This window comes from Brassica napus, chromosome A1, assembly GCF_020379485.1.
Source record: "Brassica napus cultivar Da-Ae chromosome A1, Da-Ae, whole genome shotgun sequence".
Classification (NCBI taxonomy): Eukaryota; Viridiplantae; Streptophyta; class Magnoliopsida; order Brassicales; family Brassicaceae; genus Brassica; species Brassica napus.
In genome coordinates this window covers 5,066,829-5,089,814 of record NC_063434.1, presented here as the reverse complement: position 1 = coordinate 5,089,814, position 22,986 = coordinate 5,066,829, and the positions used below count along the sequence as shown (strand labels likewise).

The 22,986-nt window shown below is 32.6% G+C and overlaps 6 protein-coding genes and 1 long non-coding RNA gene across 11 annotated transcripts; all 7 read left to right on the top strand.

Annotated features, from left to right (window-relative positions):
* Window positions 1-1,120: 1,120 nt before the first annotated feature.
* Window positions 1,121-2,822, top strand: LOC106373187 (ethylene-responsive transcription factor ERF091-like). The gene has a single exon (XM_048782360.1). It carries the CDS (start codon window positions 1,760-1,762, stop codon window positions 2,669-2,671), a length of 912 nt encoding a protein of 303 aa, XP_048638317.1. The 5' UTR covers window positions 1,121-1,759; the 3' UTR covers window positions 2,672-2,822.
* A 224-nt stretch (window positions 2,823-3,046) lies between these two features.
* LOC106424638 (adenylosuccinate lyase-like) lies at window positions 3,047-5,480 on the top strand. The gene is made up of 8 exons (XM_048782357.1): window positions 3,047-3,304; window positions 3,398-3,550; window positions 3,635-4,033; window positions 4,111-4,332; window positions 4,401-4,661; window positions 4,744-4,845; window positions 4,913-4,981; window positions 5,068-5,480. The coding sequence occupies exons 1-8, from the start codon at window positions 3,131-3,133 to the stop codon at window positions 5,284-5,286; spliced, it is 1,599 nt and encodes a 532-aa protein (XP_048638314.1). The 5' UTR covers window positions 3,047-3,130; the 3' UTR covers window positions 5,287-5,480.
* A 232-nt stretch (window positions 5,481-5,712) lies between these two features.
* LOC106373178 (ras-related protein RABA1e-like) lies at window positions 5,713-8,842 on the top strand. Its single transcript, XM_013813394.3, has 2 exons — window positions 5,713-7,017; window positions 7,575-8,842. The coding sequence occupies exons 1-2, from the start codon at window positions 6,797-6,799 to the stop codon at window positions 8,005-8,007; spliced, it is 654 nt and encodes a 217-aa protein (XP_013668848.1). The 5' UTR covers window positions 5,713-6,796; the 3' UTR covers window positions 8,008-8,842.
* Window positions 8,843-10,480: 1,638 nt separating this feature from the next.
* Window positions 10,481-11,531, top strand: LOC111212383 (protein DMP4-like). The gene has a single exon (XM_022713914.2). The coding sequence runs from the start codon at window positions 10,691-10,693 to the stop codon at window positions 11,363-11,365; it is 675 nt and encodes a 224-aa protein (XP_022569635.1). The 5' UTR covers window positions 10,481-10,690; the 3' UTR covers window positions 11,366-11,531.
* Window positions 11,532-13,861: 2,330 nt separating this feature from the next.
* Window positions 13,862-15,856, top strand: LOC125610222. Of its 5 annotated transcripts, none has more exons than XR_007340248.1 (5): window positions 13,862-14,412; window positions 14,505-14,562; window positions 14,641-15,014; window positions 15,113-15,559; window positions 15,643-15,856. It is a non-coding gene; the product is annotated as an uncharacterized LOC125610222 (long non-coding RNA). The 5 variants fall into 5 exon arrangements; XR_007340247.1 differs by having other exon boundaries at window positions 13,868-14,135; window positions 14,219-14,412; window positions 14,641-15,559; XR_007340246.1 differs by having other exon boundaries at window positions 13,873-14,081; window positions 14,219-14,412; window positions 14,641-15,559.
* Window positions 15,857-20,460: 4,604 nt separating this feature from the next.
* Window positions 20,461-20,959, top strand: LOC106424541. The gene has a single exon (XM_013865333.3). The coding sequence runs from the start codon at window positions 20,564-20,566 to the stop codon at window positions 20,807-20,809; it is 246 nt and encodes an 81-aa protein (XP_013720787.2). The 5' UTR covers window positions 20,461-20,563; the 3' UTR covers window positions 20,810-20,959.
* Window positions 20,960-21,863: 904 nt separating this feature from the next.
* Window positions 21,864-22,981, top strand: LOC111212381. Its single transcript, XM_022713912.2, has 3 exons — window positions 21,864-22,070; window positions 22,368-22,480; window positions 22,739-22,981. The coding sequence occupies exons 1-3, from the start codon at window positions 21,962-21,964 to the stop codon at window positions 22,820-22,822; spliced, it is 306 nt and encodes a 101-aa protein (XP_022569633.1). The 5' UTR covers window positions 21,864-21,961; the 3' UTR covers window positions 22,823-22,981.
* The last annotated feature ends 5 nt before the right edge of the window (window positions 22,982-22,986 follow it).

Here is a 22,986-nt window from a genome sequence, read left to right as displayed (position 1 = left end):
CAAAAAAGATCTTAAAAGACCAAGAACGAAGTGGAAAAAAGTTAGCGAATCAGCATGTCCTACGAATGCGTTAGGAAGCATCGTGTCACTGCTGTCTCTGTTAAAAGTTATTTTTAACAACATGTTTGATGTAATTTATGTTCTATGTAATATGTTACATTGATTTGATATCAATAAAGTTATGTTGTTATAAAAAATAAAATAAAAAATATATATATAGTGTAAGGTGTTAACTCAACAAGGTAACAATATTTACATTAAACGAAAAATGCTGAAAGTTCGAATGAATAAAAATTAAAGGCCATGTAAAGAGGAACCTAGTAAGATTATCAATTTTTTCCCTCAACCCCCGCTCTCAAAAAGGCCAGAGATGACTTGAATCTATCATAAAAAGAATTTCTCTAATACATTGAATAAAGATCTTAACCTTTTTTCAATTGTAAGCTATGTTTCAAAGCGTGTGTAATATATTATATCTTACTCAATTTGGAACTATTAAATTCATAGTTCAATTATATTGTATACGCCTCTCATCATTGTGTCAAATCTTCGGACCGACGAAAAATCTCTTATACGAATAATTACTTGGAGAAAAGGTTGTTAGTGACTTCGCTTTTACAACTTCTTGTTTCATTTCACATTAGATAACGTTTGTTTATCAATTGTTTTATATCTCCAAACATATAACTAGGATAATACTTAAATTATAAATACCAACAAACTTAACCCATAACTGAAGAATTTTCTTGTTTGGAGAGTTATAATAAGTATAAGGGCTCATCAAATTTTTATACTAGTAATTTAGAAGCTACACTTTAAACGAACAGTTTGGTCCAGTAATTACAATTAGGCATTCTCCAAAACGGATTTGTGCCTCTCGTAGGAACACATCATAGATTCTTATGAAAAGTGAAACTCAAGACTAATGTACATTGTTGAACATAACAACAGACATATCAGCTTTTTTTTTCCCTTTGGACTGTCTTTAATCTGTGCAGGGCGGCTTAAAGAGGAGGACCAGCGGTGCGACCGTTCCGGATCTAGTACGTTGTTCCCTTATTTTTTAATAGATAATGGTTCGATTTTGTTTTTTAAAAATACATGTATTATATTAAAAATGAGAAAATGGGTCCAAATTTTTTTATATGAAAGTATTTTTATTTATCACAGTTTTATTTTAAAAATACTTCTGGTATTTTGTAAAACAAATATTTATCAGATTCTTAAAGAAAACTATTAGTTTGAAAATTAATAAAAAAAAAAAACAAAAAATTGCCCAAGAGCTTATGACACTATTGTGCCAGCTCTAAATCTGCGTATTAATATCTTCAAACAGTAGACATGTTAAAAAAAATTAAGTTGAAAAATATATATATATCCAAAGAAAGTATACTCTGCATCTGGTCTTTTTCAAGAGTATACAAAGTTTTATATTATTTATTTTTAATTAAATATGAGTACACAATCTCAATGCTTCAAAATTTAAGCAACATTAATAAATATATTAAAATCGATTTCAGATTATCTATTCATACATGATACGTGTGAGTACACACATAGAAACCCCCCGATTTCACGAGGAACCTAAAACCCTCCATGAAACGAGGTGGTCAGTAACTTGGAACACAAGTTTCACCAACTGTACTTCCCACTTATCCTGCCGCCGAATTTCCATTCAACCCACACACAAACTCCTCAAAATCAACTCTCTCTTTAAAAGGGCACTAAAGCCCACCAACACATACTCTTAAATTTAACAATGGCTTTTGGAAACATCCAAGAACCAGACGGGGAGATCCTAAAGAATGTTTGGGAGAACTTCATCAGAAAACCAGAAACCGATACAAGATCAGTCCATGTTCAAGAAGTTTCCACGACTTGGGAAGCATTGCCAACACTTGATGACATATCAAAAGAATCAAAAGGAAGCCTTCCAACCATAGATATGTCAATGGAGGCCAAGGAATGGGCCGAGATTCTCGACTCCATTGCTTCTTTCCCAAGCGAAACCAATCATGAGCCGTTAACCAACCCTACCGGTTCACGTTCTTTGCCTTCTTCGGTTTCTTGCAAAACAAGGAAATACAGGGGAGTAAGGAGGCGTCCGTGGGGGAAGTTCGCAGCAGAGATCAGGGATTCGACGAGAAACGGTGTTAGAGTTTGGCTCGGGACGTTCCACACTGCAGAAGAAGCAGCTATGGCTTACGATAAAGCCGCGGTTAAAATCAGAGGCGTCCAAAGAGCTCACACAAATTTTCAACTCGAGACAGTTATAAAAGCTATGGAAATGGATTGCGGCTCAAGTTACTACCCGATAAACCGCTCAAGTACCTCTCAACCTTTAAGAAACCACTGTGAAATAGGAAAATATGCGATTAGGGCTTATGATGATAAAGTCGTTGATGGGGTGGTCGACAACAGTTGTGCCCTTAGTTATTGTTCAACTCAGGAAATTAGCTTCGACATCTGTGGATTGGTTGGGAACGAAGAAGCTTGGTTAGGTTCAAGAAAGAGACAAAGAAGGGATGAAGATTGTATAACGTTTCAAGAAGTTGAGACTGATTATAAGAAAATGGCTAGCAGGGGAGAAGATAAATGTGATGTGTTTGGTTTGTTTGAGTTTGAGGAATTTGGAAGTGATTATTTGGACACATTATTATCTTCTTTTTGACGGGAAAATACAACATTAAAGACTACAGGTTTTAAATATTAGTAACAAATAACAATTAAACATACATATGTATACATGTATATATTATGTAATCATGTCAAAACATTTTTTTTTTTAATGTAATGGGGTTCAAACCAATTAAGTTTATTCTTTCTTCACTAATTGATTTATTTTCACTATCAAAATTCGATAAATGTAATCCGTTATATTTGATCATGTTATTATGAATCATTTCTCCAGTGATGTAGAACAAATTCAACTATCTATAAAATTGAGGTTGAACCAGTAAAAAAATTAATAATCTGTAGCTGTAAGCGTAAATACGTAGAGAAAGCAGGGGTAGAAATGCAATTTACAGAAAAGCGCCTGAGTTTAATCAGATTCCCCCTAAAACCCTAAAGCTCCAAGCTTTTCACACTCCCTTCGTCGTCATCGTGCTTCCGAAACCTTGAATCACAAATGGAGCTCAATTTTTCATCCAAGGCATTAACTCCTTGCTTCGGCTTCACACCCACCACCGGAAAACTCTTAAACCCGTCAAAATCGCTCTGCTTAGCTCCTCACCATCCGCTTCCCACAGTTTCATTATCTCTCTCTTCTCCTGATTCTCTCAAGCTAACGACTTCAAGAAAGGTAATCTAATTGTGGGTTTATGTCGAAATGCTTCGTCGTGGATGTAATCTAATTGTTTCCGATGCGAATTGGCGATAAAAATGGATACTTTAGGTAGTAGCAATGGCTGCAGGAAGCTCAAGAGACTTGGAGATGTCGAACTTAACGGCGTTATCGCCTCTAGACGGACGTTACTGGGGGAAAGTCAAGGACTTGGCTTCTTCCATGAGCGAGTTTGGTTTGATCTACTTCCGAGTACTTGTCGAGGTAGTTAGTTTACTTCTTGTGATTGAACCTCCCTTGTTACTATTAATATTCATTGATTGAGAAGAAGATTGTTTTTGTATTTAGATCAAATGGCTTCTTAAGCTTTCGAAAATTCCCCAAGTCACCGAAGTTCCAAGCTTTAGCAAAGAAGCTGAGGTTTACTTGCAAGGCATCATCGATGGGTTCAGCATGGACGACGCTTTGGAAGTCAAGAAGATCGAGAAAGTAACCAACCACGATGTCAAGGCCGTTGAGTATTTCTTGAAACAAAAGTGTGAGTCACACCCTGAGATCGCTAAGGTTCTCGAGTTCTTCCATTTCGCTTGCACCTCTGAGGACATCAACAACCTTTCCCATGGTTTGATGCTTCAAGAAGCGCTTAGTTCCGTTATACTCCCATCCATGGATGAGCTCATCAAGTCGATCTCTCTCATGGCTAAGGAGTTTGCGTATGTCCCCATGCTCTCACGAACTCACGGACAGGTAAAAAACCTCTAAAAGACAAGACCTTCACCTCTTTGTTTTGAAGAAATGTTCATGGTTTTGATTCTCTAATGCAGCCAGCTTCACCTACAACGTTAGGGAAAGAAATGGCGATTTTCGCTGTGAGGTTAAGCGAAGAGAGGAGATACCTTGCAGAAACTAAGATCAAGGGGAAGTTTGCTGGTGCTGTTGGGAACTACAACGCTCATATTTCAGCTTATCCTGACATCGACTGGCCTCATGTTGCGGAGGAGTTTGTTACTTCTCTTGGATTAACATTTAACCCATACGTTACTCAGGTATATACTATATAGTTTTTAAATGAACAATTATATCATTTAGTGATTGTTTCCCATGGTTTTTGTAGATTGAGCCTCATGACTATATGGCTAGACTTTTCAACACGATCAGCCAGTTCAACAATATCTTGATTGATTTCGATAGAGATATATGGAGCTACATATCTCTAGGGTATTTCAAGCAGATAACTAAAGCTGGTGAGATCGGATCGTCGACAATGCCTCACAAAGTGAACCCTATTGACTTTGAGAACAGTGAAGGGAACCTAGGGAAAGCTAACGCAGAGCTTACTTTTCTCAGCATGAAGCTTCCTATTTCACGAATGCAGGTCTGAGCATTTCTTCATTTACTTTGTAATCTCTGTTAGAGCAATGTGTGTGAATATAAGCTAAGCCTGGTAAAATGTGCAGCGTGACTTAACCGATTCAACTGTGTTGAGAAACATGGGTGGAGCTTTAGGGCACTCTCTTCTAGCTTACAAGAGTGCGATTCAAGGAATCAGGAAGCTTCAGGTATTATTACCGTAAGTCCTAAGAAAGGTTTCCATTTGTCATAGGCTAAGAATGTTTCTTGATGTAGGTTAATGAAGCTCGGTTAATAGAAGATTTGGATCAAACTTGGGAAGTCCTCGCTGAACCGATACAGACTGTAAGTTTTCTATTGACTTTCTAGTCTTTTATAACGTTCAAGCTACTCCATGTTCATGGAATTGTCATGGTGTATTATGATAAAAGGTGATGAGGAGGTACGGTGTTCCAGAGCCGTATGAGAAGCTGAAGGAGCTAACAAGAGGAAGAGCTGTGAATGAAGAAAGCATAAGAGAGTTTATTAAAGGTTTGGATTTGCCTGAAGAAGCGAAAACTCAACTTTTGAGGTTAACTCCACACACATATGTTGGTGCTGCTGCTTCATTGGCTTTGGCCGTCGATGATGCTCTGCAATTTGGACATTGATGATGGTGATCAAATTGGTGAAAAGATGTGCTGTTGTATTATTATTTGTCTTTTTTTTTCCAAATGAATGGGGAGAGAGTCCGTCAATTCATAGATGGATGAAAACGGTGAGAATAATCTTGTACTGTTGTTTTATGTTTTCTCTTTCAGATTTTGACATCATCGATTAATTAAATTCACTCTCTTTTGATTTAGTAGTCCTGAATTATAAGTTGTGGCCCTGTTTATTTATGAATTATATCGTTCAATGATACTCCAACCAATAAAACAATATTGGTATAAGTAGACAATTTAAGTTTTGTACAATACAGTAAAATCGAACCAATTAAAACCAACTTATATGAATATAACTTGGATATATAAATCGATTGAACCAAATAAACAAAATAAACCGATTAAATACAATATTGTAATATAATTATACATAATTACATATAATTAACAATATATATATATAATTTATTTTATTGATATGTAAGATGTTGATTTTAGTAATTTGTTTTAAGTTAAAAGTTATTTTGTTGTTCTTATTTTCATCAAATGAAATCAAATATAACTTTTGTTGATAGTGTTAAAATTAGTTTTTAATAATATTATGATATTACTAACTTTGTTATTTTATTTTATAAAAATTATCATAATTATTAAATTTTTACTTTTACTAATTATTTTTAACGTAGAAAGCCTTCTAAATCATATATACAAAAATTCACAAAATATTATAAAAGATAAACATAGTGCTGTGGTATAAAATAGAACTATCCGAAAACGATAGTATATAAGCTGAACCACACCAAAATATATATGTGATATTAATTTGATAGCTAATTTTTATAAGTTGAAATACCAAAAAGTAAAAAACGAACCAAAAAAACGAACTAAAATTCCAATTAAACACCTCCGCAGGTCATAAAAAGAAAATTTGTTACATTAGAGTCAAATGATGTAGAGTTTACAAGTTGAACATTTTCTTTTAATTTGAGGGGTTTGTATTTTTTAAAGTCAAGTGTTTATGGTACAAAATCTAGGCAAATGTGAATGCAAAGAGTAAGGAAACAAAATTGCTAAATAATGTTAAGAAATTTTTTGTCATATTCACAGCTTTGATATGTAATATTTTTTTCATTGTTACCATTTACATGGACACATGTTATCTTAATATCTACTTCATATTTTAATTGTCTTTTACAATAATATCTTAAAACATTAATTGAAAATGTCATAAAATCAAAACAACAATTTATCACATACCATACATAACCTCTTCTCTAATATCTTCCTACATATTGATATCCTTTAATTTATGGAAAAGTTTCCGAGTGATTTAAATTGATCAAAACTATTTATATTGAAGAAATATTCCTTGGCAGAGTACAGAGCCGATTTTGGTTCAACCAAAGATTAAAACTATTAGTTCTTGTTATATTTTCATATCAAAACTATTTACATCAACCAAAGATTTTAGTTCTTGTTCTATATTTTCATTTTTTGGGTTTCTGAAAAGTCAATAATGGGAGAGTACATAGCCGATGAAGATTACGACTATCTCTTCAAACTAGTTTTGATCGGAGACTCCAGCGTCGGAAAAACAAACCTTTTGTCTCGATTCACCAAAAATGAATTTAGTATCGAGTCAAAGGCTACCATTGGTGTCGAGTTCGCCACGAAAAGTGTTCATGTCGACGAGAAAATCATCAAAGCTCAGCTTTGGGACACCGCCGGTCAAGAAAGGTAAACAAAATCCTCGTGACCTGTCTGTTTTTTCCCTCAGTGTTCTGTTTTTTTCTTGGTTATGTGTTGTTTTACGTCGGTTAATAATTGCAACATGACCGAACCAAACCAAAAATGTTTATATTTTTCAGTTTATCAAATATTGTAACCAGTTAGTTTTTCATATAAATAAAATCGTAACTGATTTTTGTGTAATTTATTAATCCAAAATTTGTTATGAGTTTTAATATTACATATATGTAAATGAACCTATATCTATTTATTAAAATAAAGAATCAATATTTACTTATTTTGGTATTAAAAACCCAATATACCAAAGCCAAATTAAAATATTACAAACCAAATTACAATGGTTTTATCTGGTTAAATTTCCATTAAGCTTGTACATCTTGTAGGGCAAAGCCCAAACCATTTTAAATAACTCTCCTAATGAGAAGACCCTTTCCAAGGGGAATTGAATTCATGACCTCTTGGATACCTACTAGATATGCTTGTTCTCTTTATATTGTTTTTCTCCAGCTTTGTAATTGAGCAATTGTGTGTTTGTTGTTATATAGGTACAGAGCAATCACGTGTGCATACTACAGAGGAGCAGTGGGGGCTCTTCTAGTATACGACATAACTCAACATGTAACGTTCGAGAACGTTGAACAATGGCTCAAAGAGCTTCGTGACCATACCGATGCCAACATCGTGATCATGCTTGTTGGAAACAAAGCTGATCTTCATCACCTTCGTGCAGTTCAAGAGGACGAAGCTAAATCTTTCTCTGAAAGAGAGAACATGTTCTTTATGGAAACATCTGCTCTTGATGCTACAAATGTTGAGCAAGCTTTCACTCATGTCTTGACTAAGATCTGTCGTGTTATGAGCCGTAAAGCTTTTGAGGGCACTGGAGATCCGACGTCTTTGTCTAAAGGACAGACCATTGATTTAGGTAGCAAAGATGATATTTCTGTTGTTAAATCATCTGGTTGTTGCTCAGGCTGAGATTATCTGAATTAGTAATTTTGGGAGGGGGAATGGTTTAAAGTTGGTTTTACAACACAAACCGACCACAAGAAAATGAATTGGATAAGACTATTCTAGTCGTGAAACTAAAATGAATGTTAGACTTCTGTTATAGCTTTTCAAGAACCGAAGTAAAACCACAAGAAAATAAACATGTTGCTTTTGAATTCGTATCTATAATATTTATTTTATACTTTGTTAAGCAGTTGAATCTTGCTTAGTTTTGTATTTATTATTATGGATTTTGTTGCGAACAAACATATTACTGACCTCTCAATCCTAATTATTAGTTTAACGAACCACATTTATTCATTTGATTTCTGTTAAACTTCGATCCTAGATTTCTCTCAAACTCTCTCTCTCTAATCAATCTCTCATGTGTCAAGAAAGTAAAGACTATAGAAAGACAAAACACTGTTTATCCGGTGTTCACCACACTCTTCCAAGATGGAGAAGCTGCTATATACTCACCGGCCGACTCTCTTACGGCAATCCATCCACTGAACCCCGGTGACCCTGAAACTTGAGCCACCGTACGGATACAAAGTGTTTCTTCTTCTCTCTTTACAACTCTATCTCAGCTCATCTCATTATCACCAAGAGACTGAGACTTATAAACACGCAAAAGATAGAACACATGTCTTCATCCAGAGCTACTCCAATTGAACCGGAAATAACCAGAGCAGTCAGCTAAACCAACTGATAACCCGAAACCTCTGAATTCTCTAGAGTATTTGTATCCTCAAGTATTTTTTTTTTTTTTTTTTTTTTTTTATCCTCAAGTATTAGTGTTTACATCTTGTCTATATTCTTCAGTTTCGTTATAAAATCTAATACATGTAAAAAATAAGAGATAGCTTAAGCAAAGTCATTCTAAAACAAACCTGAAAATGGAAGACTTGGTTATGAATTCTTGTCAACACACGAGTAGTCGACATGAACTGAAAGTTAAAACTACGACTTTATTCAGTAAGTAACTGTACAAAATACAATTTTCAATTTTGGAAAACTTTTGTACTCATAAAAAAGCATATATAATAATAATACATATACCACATAAAAGCACACAGAGACCAACGTGAAATGAAAGGATAAATAACATGATGATTTGCTAAACCCGAAAATAGAAGAAAGAAGATCTTCCTTGTTCCACACGGAGCTAATTTAGGTCCACCGTCCAAATTATGACAAAATCGTTCCTTCCAAGTCTCATGTCATCAATAACATGAGGATTTTTTTTACCAAAAAAAAAAACATGAGGATTTTTATTGTTTCGTACACTTGCCAATCATCATTATATTCATCAATAATTCATGCTAATATATGGTACTTCTAATATATATATATAAGTTTATGACGGGCTTTTATTGCTGAAGAACTGTAGCAAAGCGAGCAACCGAACAATGATCAAGTTAAGTGTATCCAAAACCAGATTCAAAGATAGAAAATTATACGAATATTGAAAGAATATGAAAGTTGAAAGTAAATGGCATAAATAAACTAAGCAGCGGTAGTTTAGTGATAGGGTGGTTTGAAGCAAGACGTAAATCCATTGGTTTTAGGTTTTATGCTTATGGGGAACTAATGTTGTTTGTCCAGCCGAAAATGAAGCCATATTTTAAACTTCATTGAAATTTTGAGACTGAACTAACCGTTCGATACTATTCTCAATCTCAAGTTAGGCTTACGTACGTCCATATAGTCTTGGTTAACAAAACAATTAGTTGGAGTTTCTGGTATTAAATGGCCAATTCTTGAGTATTCTTATTTTCTTCGTCCATTACAATATTTCAAGAATTCAGAGCTTTTCTTTCAAAAAAAAACAAATTGTAATAACAAAATATGTAAGTTGTAACGTGCAGGTCTCAATGCGTGTCTCGTATGCCTTGCGTATACTGGCGTTAGTTAAAAACAATGCAAATAACTTTATTTTCTAAAGGAACCAATATAAAGGTAAAGGAAACGAATATACGTGGTTGACTAAGCACTTTACGTTTTACATTTTATACTGAATTATTATTTATCTATTTGTTAGCTAGACCTTACTTGACCTCCACGATGGATCCTTGTGATTATTAAAAGACATTATGAGATAATCCAAAGGTTCTCACACACGCAAATCTTTTCATGATCAATGTTATTAATCGGTCGATCAGATCATTCTTATTCACATCTTCTCGTTGACATTTGACACGGTTTAAATAAGAATCTCTCCAGGATTTTACGAAAATAATCAAATATATTTGACAAGGTATAAAAAAAAAGTTAACAACATGGAGAGTTGTTGCGTAACATTTTACCAAAAAAAAAAAACATGGAGAGTTGTTCATACGAAATTACTCGTCAAACTCACACATGTCAAGATTCTCCCTATAAACCTCAAAAACTAATATATAAACGCTAAAACGTATCAGAATATAAATGATTATCTTGAAACAAAATACCTCTCTTAAACAAAGATTAAGGGTGTTTCAAGAACATCCTTCACTTGAAGTAACAAAGACTTGGGTTTGGTCTCAAAGGTTACTTGCAAGGCATAATTAAAAAGCGTAAAGAAGCTTTTCTCTCACCTCTTTTATATAGCCTTTACGTACTTGAATCTCATCATTAATCTTTCTTCCATCAGAAAAGATTTCCCCAAAATCAGAGAAAAGCTTAGAGAATGAACAAAGGAAAAAGCTTCAAAGATATGGAGATCAATGTTGTTGATAGAGATCATCAAGGAAATGCTCAAGAAGAGATCGAGAAGCCACTTCTAGAAGAAGACAAAGACTTTCCCGATATAGAAAGAACAACATGGATACAAAAAGCAATAGGTCAAACGTTTCAAACCACAGCTCATTTAGCTAATCTCTTACCAACAGGAACCGTTCTTGCGTTTCAACTCTTATCTCCAATTTTCTCAAATGGCGGTCAATGCGATGTGGTTAGCAAGATCATGACATCGGTTCTAGTGGCAGTATGTGGATTCTCTTGTTTCATACTTAGCTTCACGGACTCTTACAAAGACAAGAACGGTACTATATGCTACGGGTTTGCAACAATCCACGGGTTTTGGATCATTGATGGATCGGCAACGCTTCCTCAAGAGTTATCTAAGAAATATAAACTAAGGTTTATAGATTTTGCGCATGCTTTCATGTCGTTATTGGTGTTTGGTGCGGTGGTTTTATTCGATCGGAATACGGTGAATTGCTTTTTTCCGGCACCGTCAGCTGAAGCGTTGGAGGTTCTCACGGCGTTGCCGGTAGGCGTGGGGGTGTTTTGTAGTATGTTGTTTGCAACATTTCCCACAACACGCAATGGTATTGGTTTTCCAGTTCCTGGTAACAAATGATTTTAATATATTTTTATTTATTTGTAATTTGATCTATATGCTTAACTTGTTTGATCAAGATTCTTTCTTTTGATGTTCACTTTGAAAAGACATTACAAAAATCATGTAAACGTTTCTAATAGAGATGTATGCAAGTAATCATAATAAACTCATAATTTAATGTAAATAACATTCGTGAGTAATATATTATTTTACGTATTTTTCAAAATAAGTAATATGTATGATTGATTAAAATGAATTACATCATGAAAGCGCATTAAGATCAATTTATTGTCACAATGCAATACTCCTCTCACTCCGTCGTAGTGGAGAATGTGCAGAAGAGAGTCGGAAAAGTAAACTATCTGATTCCCATCACATAAAATGAAATTTAATTCAAAACAAAAAAAAGGTAATTTAAATTACCTCAAATCGCCATCTCAGATTAAGCACGTCTCCGGATGGACCATCCCGACATCGATCATCAGATCTCTTAGACAAGGATCTGGCATAGCAGACTATTTGCTGCTGTATTAGTTAGGCAAACTAACTCTCACGAAACATTCTCATGAGGCCGAGAGGGAGATATTTAATCTATCCTTCTCAATCGGGTACCAATATGTTGTTCGAACCCTGGTGCGACGCGTTTTCGTGCTGAGTCACTACCACTTTGCCTTGGTTCGAATTGGTGTCCATACATCTAATTGTTTAATATTTAACTAAAAGTCTAAAATGTAGAACTTAATTTTTCGGTTTAATCCGGTTGGATATAAAAGATTCTCAGAGCCAGAGTCAAGTTGTTCACGTACAAACATTTTTTTTTTTTTGTTCTAATTCATCCGCTGTTTGATCACATGGAAAATGATGGAAATATAGTCAAAACAGTTTATCTTTTCTAGTATATGATCAATGCTTGTGCTGGCTTAGGAGTTAAGAGAAGTTAACGTAGGAAGAAAAAGCCAATGCTATATCAGCCGGTTCTGTTCTTCAATTTGCCCATGATTTTTCTTTTTCACTTCTGAACTCATCAAAAGCCTTTTTCCCAGATCATGGCAAAATGCACAAGAGCTCCCGCCCACAGCTCCGAAAAACCGACCGTCCACGGTTCGACCCTCTTCCTCTGCTACCAAGTGCCTCTCAGATGCATCTTGGAACGCTGCAACGGGAAGATGTAGTTTGGGTTGGGTTTCTAAGGATGCATCTTCGAACTCTTCTCTTGGGTTCAGCTCTTCTCACCGCATGTTTAGTTGGCTCAGCCTTAGTGGCCGAAGCGCTAGCGGTAAAGGCAGCGATGTCAGCTGCCATCTCATTGGGACACCAAAAGCTGGAATGCTTCTCGGACTCTAAGGGTCTCGTGTCTCTCCTAGTTAACAAGGGTTCAGCAGTGGAATTAAAGCAATTTCTCATGATATTTGGTGTCCGACCGACGCATTCTAACATATCTTACAACTTCTAGAAGATACACCGGCTTAGAGGGTGTGCGACCGGCCCATTTAGGCAGGGTTCCACTTTTCTTCATCAAATTTCTTTTAACATTTTGGGTTCTGAATTTTTGAAAATTTGTAAAACAAGTCATAAAATTTAATATTATACATAAAATTCCAACAGAAATATGTTGGTTCAGGGTCCAATTTTAAATTGAGCCGGCCTTGGCAATACACAGCAGTACAACATCAGTGAAGCATTGTTAGCTAATCTTCCAGTCGATGCAGCAGCTACAGCGAATAAAACAGACGCGGAATAAATTAGCGATATCGGCATCTAATTTTTTACATTTTTGACGACTACTTTGGGTTTTGTCACTGTTATTTTTGTTTCCTTCACAGTATATTTTTTGCTGTTGCCGATGGAGGTGGCGATTATAAAACGAACAACACTAAGTCATATTCATTGATGAATCCGTTAAGTATGTGTTTGGTTAAAGGGCGGACCCAGAAAATTAATAAATATGGGGCACATGATACAAAAAAGTATTAATACAAGGATATCTAAACAATAAGCATGGAACACACAATGAAATAACATTACAAATAAGGGGTATTTACATAAATTCTGAACTAAAATCTCAAAAAAAAAAAAGTGGGGCACGTGCCACACCCTACCCCACCTGCATCCGCCCCTATAATTGGTTTACATGTTTTTGTATGTAGAACTTTTCCAGGTGTTGGAATCATAGCTTTGTATTGAAGTGTATGAGAGTGGAAGATGCTCAAAAGATTTTTGAATCGTCGCCGGAGAAAGAAATGATTTCTTGTATTAGAGAAATACATAAGGGATGAAATTCAATCAAACTACTATATAATTTGTGTTCTTATACACAAAATGTAAATTATTTCGTGAATTCCTTTTGAATAATTTGTGTAACCCTTTAAAGATAATTTTGCTTCTTTTGGGGGGGTGGGATCAGAAGAAAATTTTGTTTCAAGTTGACCAAAAATAAAGAGTTATTTGTTTCTGTATAAAATCTATACTATACTAAAAGCAGCATATACTCCACTCTAAAGCTATCCACATCAGCAAAAAAATTCAACCAATTAAATGTTTCTATTTTGCCACGTTACATCTTCTTTGTCGACATGGATCAAATGTTTTGGTCTTCTAAAATTTGGTTTCGGCCCATTTAAAAACCATGTTACACTTTCCGACAAAACCCACGCTTTCCCTTTTCAGTCAATAGTCTCTTACGATTCCTCTTTGTAGCCATTGTTCTATTCTTTCCGAATCTCCGTTACTTGCAGTAACTATCCACTCTAAAATCATTGCTTTTGCTCTTTACACCTTCTTACAAGATGTATCTTTCACCTCCTTTTGTTTTCCTCCTGTATGATCTATTTCTCGATTCTTATTGTATACCGTAATCTACGATTTTTTCAGTCGAAGATCAAGCTGTATCCATGAGATCTGCTAAGTCCTCCGGAAAGTTTTATGTCGCTGTGTATTTCACCAACATCTCCTCGGGTACAGCGGAATCTGAACTAGGCTTCCGGTTAATCCGTTTCTGGGAGACGATAAGCACAGCTAAAGGTGGTTTGCTTATTGGCTTGGAGCTTCTCCTTACAGGCAAGCAGGTATCAGATTCTTTACTTCTTCTTCTATTGATCCAAATCAATCTAGGTCACCACTTCTTGATTTCTTGATTACTTCTTAATCTTCTTCGCAGAAATGGCTACGCACAACTCGAAATCTACCGCATCAATATTTTTCTCCCGTTCTTAGTGGTTTGTAAATTTGTCGTTTCATCGCTCCAATGTCACAAAGAAACTATTTGAATTTACATTTCTTGCCACTACTCACAGGTTTCGCAGCTGCGGTTTGGACATAGCTGCAACAGTTATCTTCTTTAAAAAAAAACAGCTGTGATCAAGTCAATTTTTCCAGGCATCCAGATGATTATTAAGAAAAAAAATTGTTTGAGCTGGAATCTGAAGTTTGTGTCCTGGAAAGCCTCTGGCAGCTGAAACTGGGGTAAAATTCTGTATTCTTTTATCTTTAACTTGGATGGGAGGTATTATTTTGTTGTTCAAAGAGTTGAATCCAAACAGCCTTTAGGAGAAGAAGCAAAAATTTACCTGAGAAAAGTTATACAAGAGCTTTATGTGTAGGTTTTTTTCTTAAATACGTAGGTGAAACTCTGAACACCTTGCTCCTGCAAAAAGTCGCATTTGAATCTGTAAGTTGTGTACGCCTTGGTCCTGTTTAGTCTTTGCATGTTTAAGAAATTCAAACTGGCTTGAAGTTGACTGTTTACAGTCTCTTTAACCGCTGTAGTTAGTGTGAAGGTTTGTTGCTGAGTTTATTGCATAGATCCATTTTCATGTGTGGATTGTTTCAACAAACCATCATTAAGACTCTGTCTTGGCTACCCGCAAATAGATTGAGAATTCACTTACAAACTCAAAGGAACAGCAATGCTCTCTATTCAGAGATCATGTTGAGAGATCCCAGAGCTTTTTACACAGATTTCTATCATGCTCGCTGGAACTGGAAGCACTGCTCTTTTCACTGTGATTTGTAGCTTTGCTTCAAGGCGTGTACCCTTTTGCGCAAACAAGTTCTTCAAGACTGTACTTGGTTTCAGTTTGGTCATACTGCTTTGGGCTGTGGATAGACTCGGGAGGTGATTACTTAGCGCATACTTCTTCCATGGGAAGACATTCTGATGTTTGATTGTGTTCTTGCGATCAATGAGCCTTACTTAATCAGCAGCTCCTGCTGGTAACCCCATCTTAGTTTTTTATAGAACCCCCATAACTATCGGCAAATCTGCAACCATTTCTGATATTTCTGTTGACATGCAGGTTGTGGCTTCTAAGTTGGCAACAAGAACAAGAGTAATCTCAGAGGAAGCAAAAGGCACGACCAAGTACTTTATATTCTTATAAGAAACATCTTTGCTCCTATGTAAACTATATATGTTTCTCCAATGACATGAAGAATATATAAATTGGTTTTTGTTTGTGTGATCAGGAACAAACAAAAATTTTGAATATAAAGCATGTTACAGAAGACTTATTCTTTTTAGTTTGAACTGCACGTGATGGTCAAAAGAAAAAATTAGATGATTTGTAACGTAGAATGAACAACTGATTTTGATTTATTTATTTTATCTAAGTAGAGAAAGAGGAAAAATAGAAAGTAATATTAGTGAAGGAGATAAGGATTAGTGTTAATGTTGAAAATATCTACCCCAGTACCGAAATAATGTTTGTGTTTTTGTGTAGTATTCACGTTTTTAATTAAATTAGAAATTGCATATTATAACAAACTAACATCAATTAACAGTTCAATAAGAAAATAATGCAAATTAAATACTTTTGTTTATCTCACAAAGAGAATATTGTGACGTTACATCATTTTAAAAACCAGGAAAATATACAAAAAAAATAAAAATTTAACAAAATAAATATTTGTTACAGTAATATATTAAAGCAATTCAAATTTTAAATTGAATTGAAAAGTAATTTAAATTGTTAATTGTAGACAAAAACATTCACACTAAAGAGAGCATAAACACAAATGTTTTTAGTTGTTTTTTATGAGCAACACATATATTCCATACCAAAAGTTTAACATTCATGCCAAAAACATGTCATCATTAAATTATTACACAATGTTTGATTTTTTCCTGAATAATTTCCTAAGCAAAGGAATTAAAAATTCTTTGTCAACATTAACAAAAGTGGGAACAGAAAGTATATATACACGGATGCAAAATAACATTACCATTAGACTGTTTTACTGCGTTATTAAGAGACTAGGAGACCAGTGGCTCATACATATTTAACACCTACATATACATATACTTTTTCCAAAAAATAATAAAAATAACACCTACATATACATATTATGTTATTTAATGTTTTGTACATATTTAAATAAAAAGTGTTACTAACTAATTATTAGAGTCTTATAAGTATAAGATATATGAAGATTAATATACTAGGTGTTATGCCCGCATATGTGTGCATAGTGTTCTTATAAATATTTATATGTTTATAACTATTAAATTAAAAACAACATGATAAATTATTAATTATGTTTTTAAAAAGATAAATCAAAAACTAAAATATATATTTTATAATAAAAATAAATATTTTCAGATAAAAACATAACACATTTAGGAATGATCTTATGTTTTTAAAATGTATTTTATTTTTGAGAATTTTGTTATATTTACTTATAGTCAATTATCTAATATAACATATAAATAAAATATTATTAATATATATTCATTAGTTTTTATCAAAATATATAAATGGTTATTGTTGTGTTAAATTTTAAAAACATTCACATATTAGAATTATTTTAGAAAATCATTAGCATTTAATTATAAATTGTTTTCTATATAACTATAAATTTTATAATAAAATATTATTTTCAGATAACAACATAATATATCTAAGAATTATCTTATGTTTTAAAACGTGTTTTTATTTTTGAAAATTTTATTATATTTATTCATAGTCAATTATCTAATATAATATATAAATATAATATTATTAATAGAAATTCATTTATAATTATTTATATTTTAGATAATTCTTATTATTATTAATTTTATTCACTTATTTAATCAGATAATTTGTTTTTATTTTTGACTAATTTATATAATTTATTTATTAAGGGTATAAACCATTTATTATTAATTTTAATCATTTTTAATCATATAGATTTGAAATTCGTTTTTATTTTTTGATTAATTTAGAGAGTTTATTCATTAAGGATATAAACGATATTAACCGCTCTAATTTTTAATGTTAGAGTTCGATTCCAAAAATTTACTTCGCAAATAATAGTATAGATAATAATTTAAACCAGTTATACAATACTTTAGACATGATCCGTGATTTTCATTCGAAAAGCATATGTCTGCTTTGTTTATATAGATGAGTGTGATGTATTTTAGGGGTAGTGGATTTTGGTTTGGGGTGTTGGTCTTAATCTCTGCTTTAAATTATTTAGCCAAAATATTCTTATAGCTTTTTTTTAAGCAATGAACATCAAATCTAAACAGTTCTAAAAGGTACATATGCTTGATTAATCAAAAACAACATAATTCCAATATGATATCAAATGTTAAAGTATTTGAATGAAAACTTTAACAAATACATCTACTAATAATAACCAATAAATACTAAGTTGTAATATCAATTTATAAATCCATCTCGGTACAATAATTTACTATTTTATCATAATAACATAAATAAAATGCATTAATAAGATTGTCACTTTAAAAACTTAATTTATGCCGGAGAAAGATTGGTAGAAATGGTAAACAATTGTTAAAGGAAAAACATCAAAATACTTTTTAAAAATATGCCAAAAATCTCAAATTACAAACACGCCATTTTAATCATTTAATTTTTAGTCAAACATGATTTTTTGGTTTAGATTTAAAAAGTGAATATTAAAATGTCATACCTAAATTTAAAATTGTATATGTTTTAACAAAACAATTTATCAAATATAAATTACATATGATTTTGGTATATGTAATATTGTATATCAATGATTTGAAGGCTATAACTGAAAAGTCTAAAAATCAATTTAAAATCCTATATTTGTGTTTAGCCTTTTTTATGATTAAATATCTTATATTGGATAGTGTTTTAGACAGACAAATTCAAAGTAAATTCATATATAACTTTAAATATGTACATATGTAATTTAAAACTATTTTGTAAGTGATTTTATTTATAAAGAATCGTGTTCTCTGTAAATGTTTTGTGACAGTTATTAGTTTTATGTTTATGTCTGAATTTTTATACTTTCTTATATTAAGTTATATATTAACTTACTTTCAATTATTTTGAATTTCTGACAGCATTATGTGTTGTAAATATAATTGATTACTTTTTGAGAAATTCCTTGAAATAACTAAGTTGAATACTCTTTTTTTTTTAAATACACTTAATCAAAATATTATAACATTTGGGTTTAGGGTGTAGTGGCTATTGTTTAAGGTTTAGTATTTAGGAGGTAGGTTCAGTTTATAAACTTCTATAAACACTTTTTTTTTTAAATTATAAATGCTTTAGGAGTGTTAATTTTATCATTTTCAAAAAAATAAATAAACTATTAATGAAAATGATTATCATTTAAAATTATATTCTACAAATGATATCAAATTAGAGATAAAGTTAGAATTTTCATTTATTTTCTAGATTGATCAGTTACAACCGTTTATTTCATTTATTTATTTTTTAAAACATTAACAACTGAGATGATACTACAATACAAGATCGAAACCTAATTTGCTTAGACTCATTAAATTTCACACATATAGAAACTCAAAATTTATGTAATATATTTAATCTTTAAATTTAAAATCAAAACCAATAAAATCTTATATTTTTGTTGACCAACCCATATTCTATATATTGAAAGTCAACCATTTAATCCGTTAGTGAGTTATGAGTTAAAGCCTTTTAATTTTTTTTTAAGTTCAAATTTTTTGGCGCTTTTTCCTGATTTTAATTACTACGTATGATATAAAACATAAAAATGAAAAAACATTACAAATGAGAATATTTTAAAAGCAGTTTTTAAACCTTTGTAGTACGCTAAAAAAACCTTTAAAATCACCATATTCAAATTGAAAATACATAGTTTCCTTTCATTGAAGAAATATAAACTATTATCTGTAGTAAAAACCCATAAGAATTAAAAAAATATATTTATTATTTCAATAATGTTTGTGGGAAAATTTATACAGTCAAAATTATACTATAAATATATATATTTGAATGAATGTTTAAAGAAATAATTTGTAAATTAGTAAAACCCAAGCTTAAATAAACTTTTATCATTTGTTATTCTTTATATTAAATAAATAAATATTTTGAGTCATAAAATTACATACATAATTATGATAGATATTTGATGGCCAATTATGATCTATTTTTTTTTTATAAATTGATAAAGATTCTTCTATGTTACAATGTTGTTTTCAATATAATACTAATTTCACATTTACATAAAAAAGGTGTAATGATTAATTATTAAATAAATATGTTGGATAAACTATTGAGATATAAATAAAATACAATATAAAATATATATATATGATTAATAGATAATCAAATTAAATATAATTATAGTATTTTAAAATATATACTCCGTGCGTAGCGCGGAAAAAGGATCTAGTACTTCTAGAAGTTGTAAGATATGTTGAATGTACCAAATAATTGAAAATATTAAATATGTCATGTGTATCTCGTCCACGTAGAGATACACTTAACCAAACAAGACTTGTATACTTCTCCGAAATTTCGCCTTTCTTATACTCATGTCGTATTCTCCGTAACTCAACTTGTGAGATTATTTGGATATTCTGGAGTATTTGTTTCTTCTTTCTTTGTTTTTTTGTGCTTGTTTCTATGCATCACCAAATAATAGAGAAAGTTTTGTCGTTACTTTTATAATCTCTAACTCTGTCAATATCAAAAAAAAAGTACGTACGTGTGTAGTCATACAGACCACTTGCTTGGACCAGAGACAGCCGTTGATCCATCAATTCATTTTTTTTATTTTCTTAAAAACTTCTTTGCCAAACAAACTAAAACCGTGTTTCTGTAGCAGACTCGCCGTGCATTAGAGTCTATATATACACCAAGAATTCTCCATTTGAGATAACTTCGAAACCAAAACACTTTCATTCACGACTTTTCTCTTTAAACATTTTCAAGAACAAGAAAATCTTAAAACTATCGAGATATCATGGTAAGATCAGAATTAGGAAGAAGGAGATCTTTATCTGGAGCTGAGATGGCGCCGGCGGCCATGATTTATCGCCGGGGATGTTCAATGATTCCGACACTAGAGACCATTTTCGAAGAAAGGTCGGATGATTCAAAAGTCATCATGGGACAAGGACACCGCCTTTTACTTCTTGTTCCGGCGATTATATCGGCCGTCTCATGTGTTTTGTTGTATAGACATGACCGTGTTGTTCGATTTTCTTGAACATGTTTACAAACATACATACATATAAGTTTTTCAATGTTTTGTTTGGAAAATGTATAAGCAGAAGAGTTAAATTCTTATATATAATCTTTTGTAATTCATTTGTTCACTTCAGTCTCATATATGAATTATAACATGTGTTCTAATGCTCATGAGTTCTAAATATTCTTACCAATAAGAAGATACTGTCTTAATATGGCCGAGTTTTTGACAACGAATTCATATGTAAACACACATTTTCTAGGAAACGAGAACCAAACTAGCCTAAACCAAACCTTTTAAAGACTTAACTCCCTTTTAACCTTAAAACAATGGAGAGTTCTTTGTTATTAACAACACACCCAAATTACAAATTAAAGGGCAGCAATCAATAGTCTTTAATAGTCTTGTACAAGAAAAAGTACAAAATTATTGAGAGGAGAAGAGGTAGAAAGATGACAATCCGTTTTGGCGCTTGAACTGCAAAACTATCACATCCTTCTTCAAAAATAGTCTCCAACTTAGGCTGCGAACTGCTTCTCGATAATCGTCTCTGCTGAATCCGATGAGATAATGAAGGTGCCACCTCTCCCCATGTCTGAATAAACCTCATCTCATTCGCCATATAACGATGCAATTTTAAAAGTTTTGTGATTTAATATAAGTTTTCTTGACGTCTTGAAATGGGCAGAGAAAACAAAAAGAAGATTAAGGTGTTGTGTGTAAGATCTGATTATTGGTTTATATATACACAGAGAAGATTAATAAGACTTTACTACGGTTATATAAAAATGGTAAAATGTCAAATATCTAAAAATATAAAGACACCAGTTAGTCTCTTAACAATATCTTGTGTCAAACTTAGAAGAGGTTCAAGACACACCCAGAATAAAATAAATCAACTACACTATTTTTAGGTGTTTTCTTTACAGCAAAATCTAGTTATACTAAATTTAGATGTAAATTGTATTATGCAGTCCACTATAGACTAACACGTACATTTGTAAGAAAATTACATATTCAGATATTTTAATTATATTTTATTTTTGTCAAAAAGTATATTTCAAAGTTACATCATGGTGGTGAGTGACAAATGGAAATTGAAGGTTTACATTTATAAACAAAAAGCAAAAAAAGAAGAAAAAAACTCTGTGAGGAAAAGAAACTCCTTCAATGGCGGAAGAAGAGAAGCGAACTACACCGGAACCTACTCGTCCCTCTCCGCCGGAACCTCCATCAAAACCCGAAGATCCCCCGCCGGCTACATTCGATCCTAGTCGAAGTAATTCTCTAATTTCCCCAATTTATTCTGCAACATCAAATTGATTTCTAGGGTTTGCTTTCTACTCCTTCCTCTCCGCCATTGTTAATTGTACCCAAAGGTCGTTCCTTTTGCTGTTGGGTTTTCGAAAGATCGTAACTTTAGCTTTGATAGTTAGAGAATCAGATCTGCAATTGATTGATTAGAACATTCATTAATGTGTTTAGGATCATGATTCATTCACCAGCTTGCTCTGTGTTTTTGCTAAAAAAAATGCTTTCTTGACTCTCTCTCTCTCTCTCTCTGTTGTTGTGAAAGTGGTTGGGATCATCAAGAGGAAAGCTTTGATTAAGGATTTAGCTGCAGCTTACCAGGCTGAGTGTCTTGCTTATTGCCGAGAACTTCTTGACCTCCAAAAGAGAAAGGACGAGGTTTGAACAATCTTGTCTCACTCTCTATTCTTTATGAAGAATAGGACCAGTAGAGCACGTTTGTTTCTTCCTATGTTCCCATTGTTTTTGTATGAACTTGTTAGCATACATGTTTAAGTTGTAAAACCAGTGTTTGGGACCAAATTGGTGAAACTCATCAGTGGCAAAACAAAGTGTGCTTAAAAGGCTTAGATTCACGTGTTGTAACTTGTAACCTGTGTTGATTTTGCCCTCTCTCTTTTTTTTTTGTGTGTGCAGCCGTTTCTGGACACAAAAGCTACAGATGATGTGAGAAAAGAGACGTTGAGGACTTCTTCCAAACGAGCTAAGAAAAAACGTTAAATATGAGAAACACTTGTATGATGTTTAGTTCTACGATGATAATGATGTTGATAGACCGGTTCTCATATTTTTAGATGGCAGTGAAAAAGCTTGAAAAATTTGTCTGATTGTTTATCTAAGTATTTACACATTTACAAGATGGGATCACCCTTTCTATTACATCT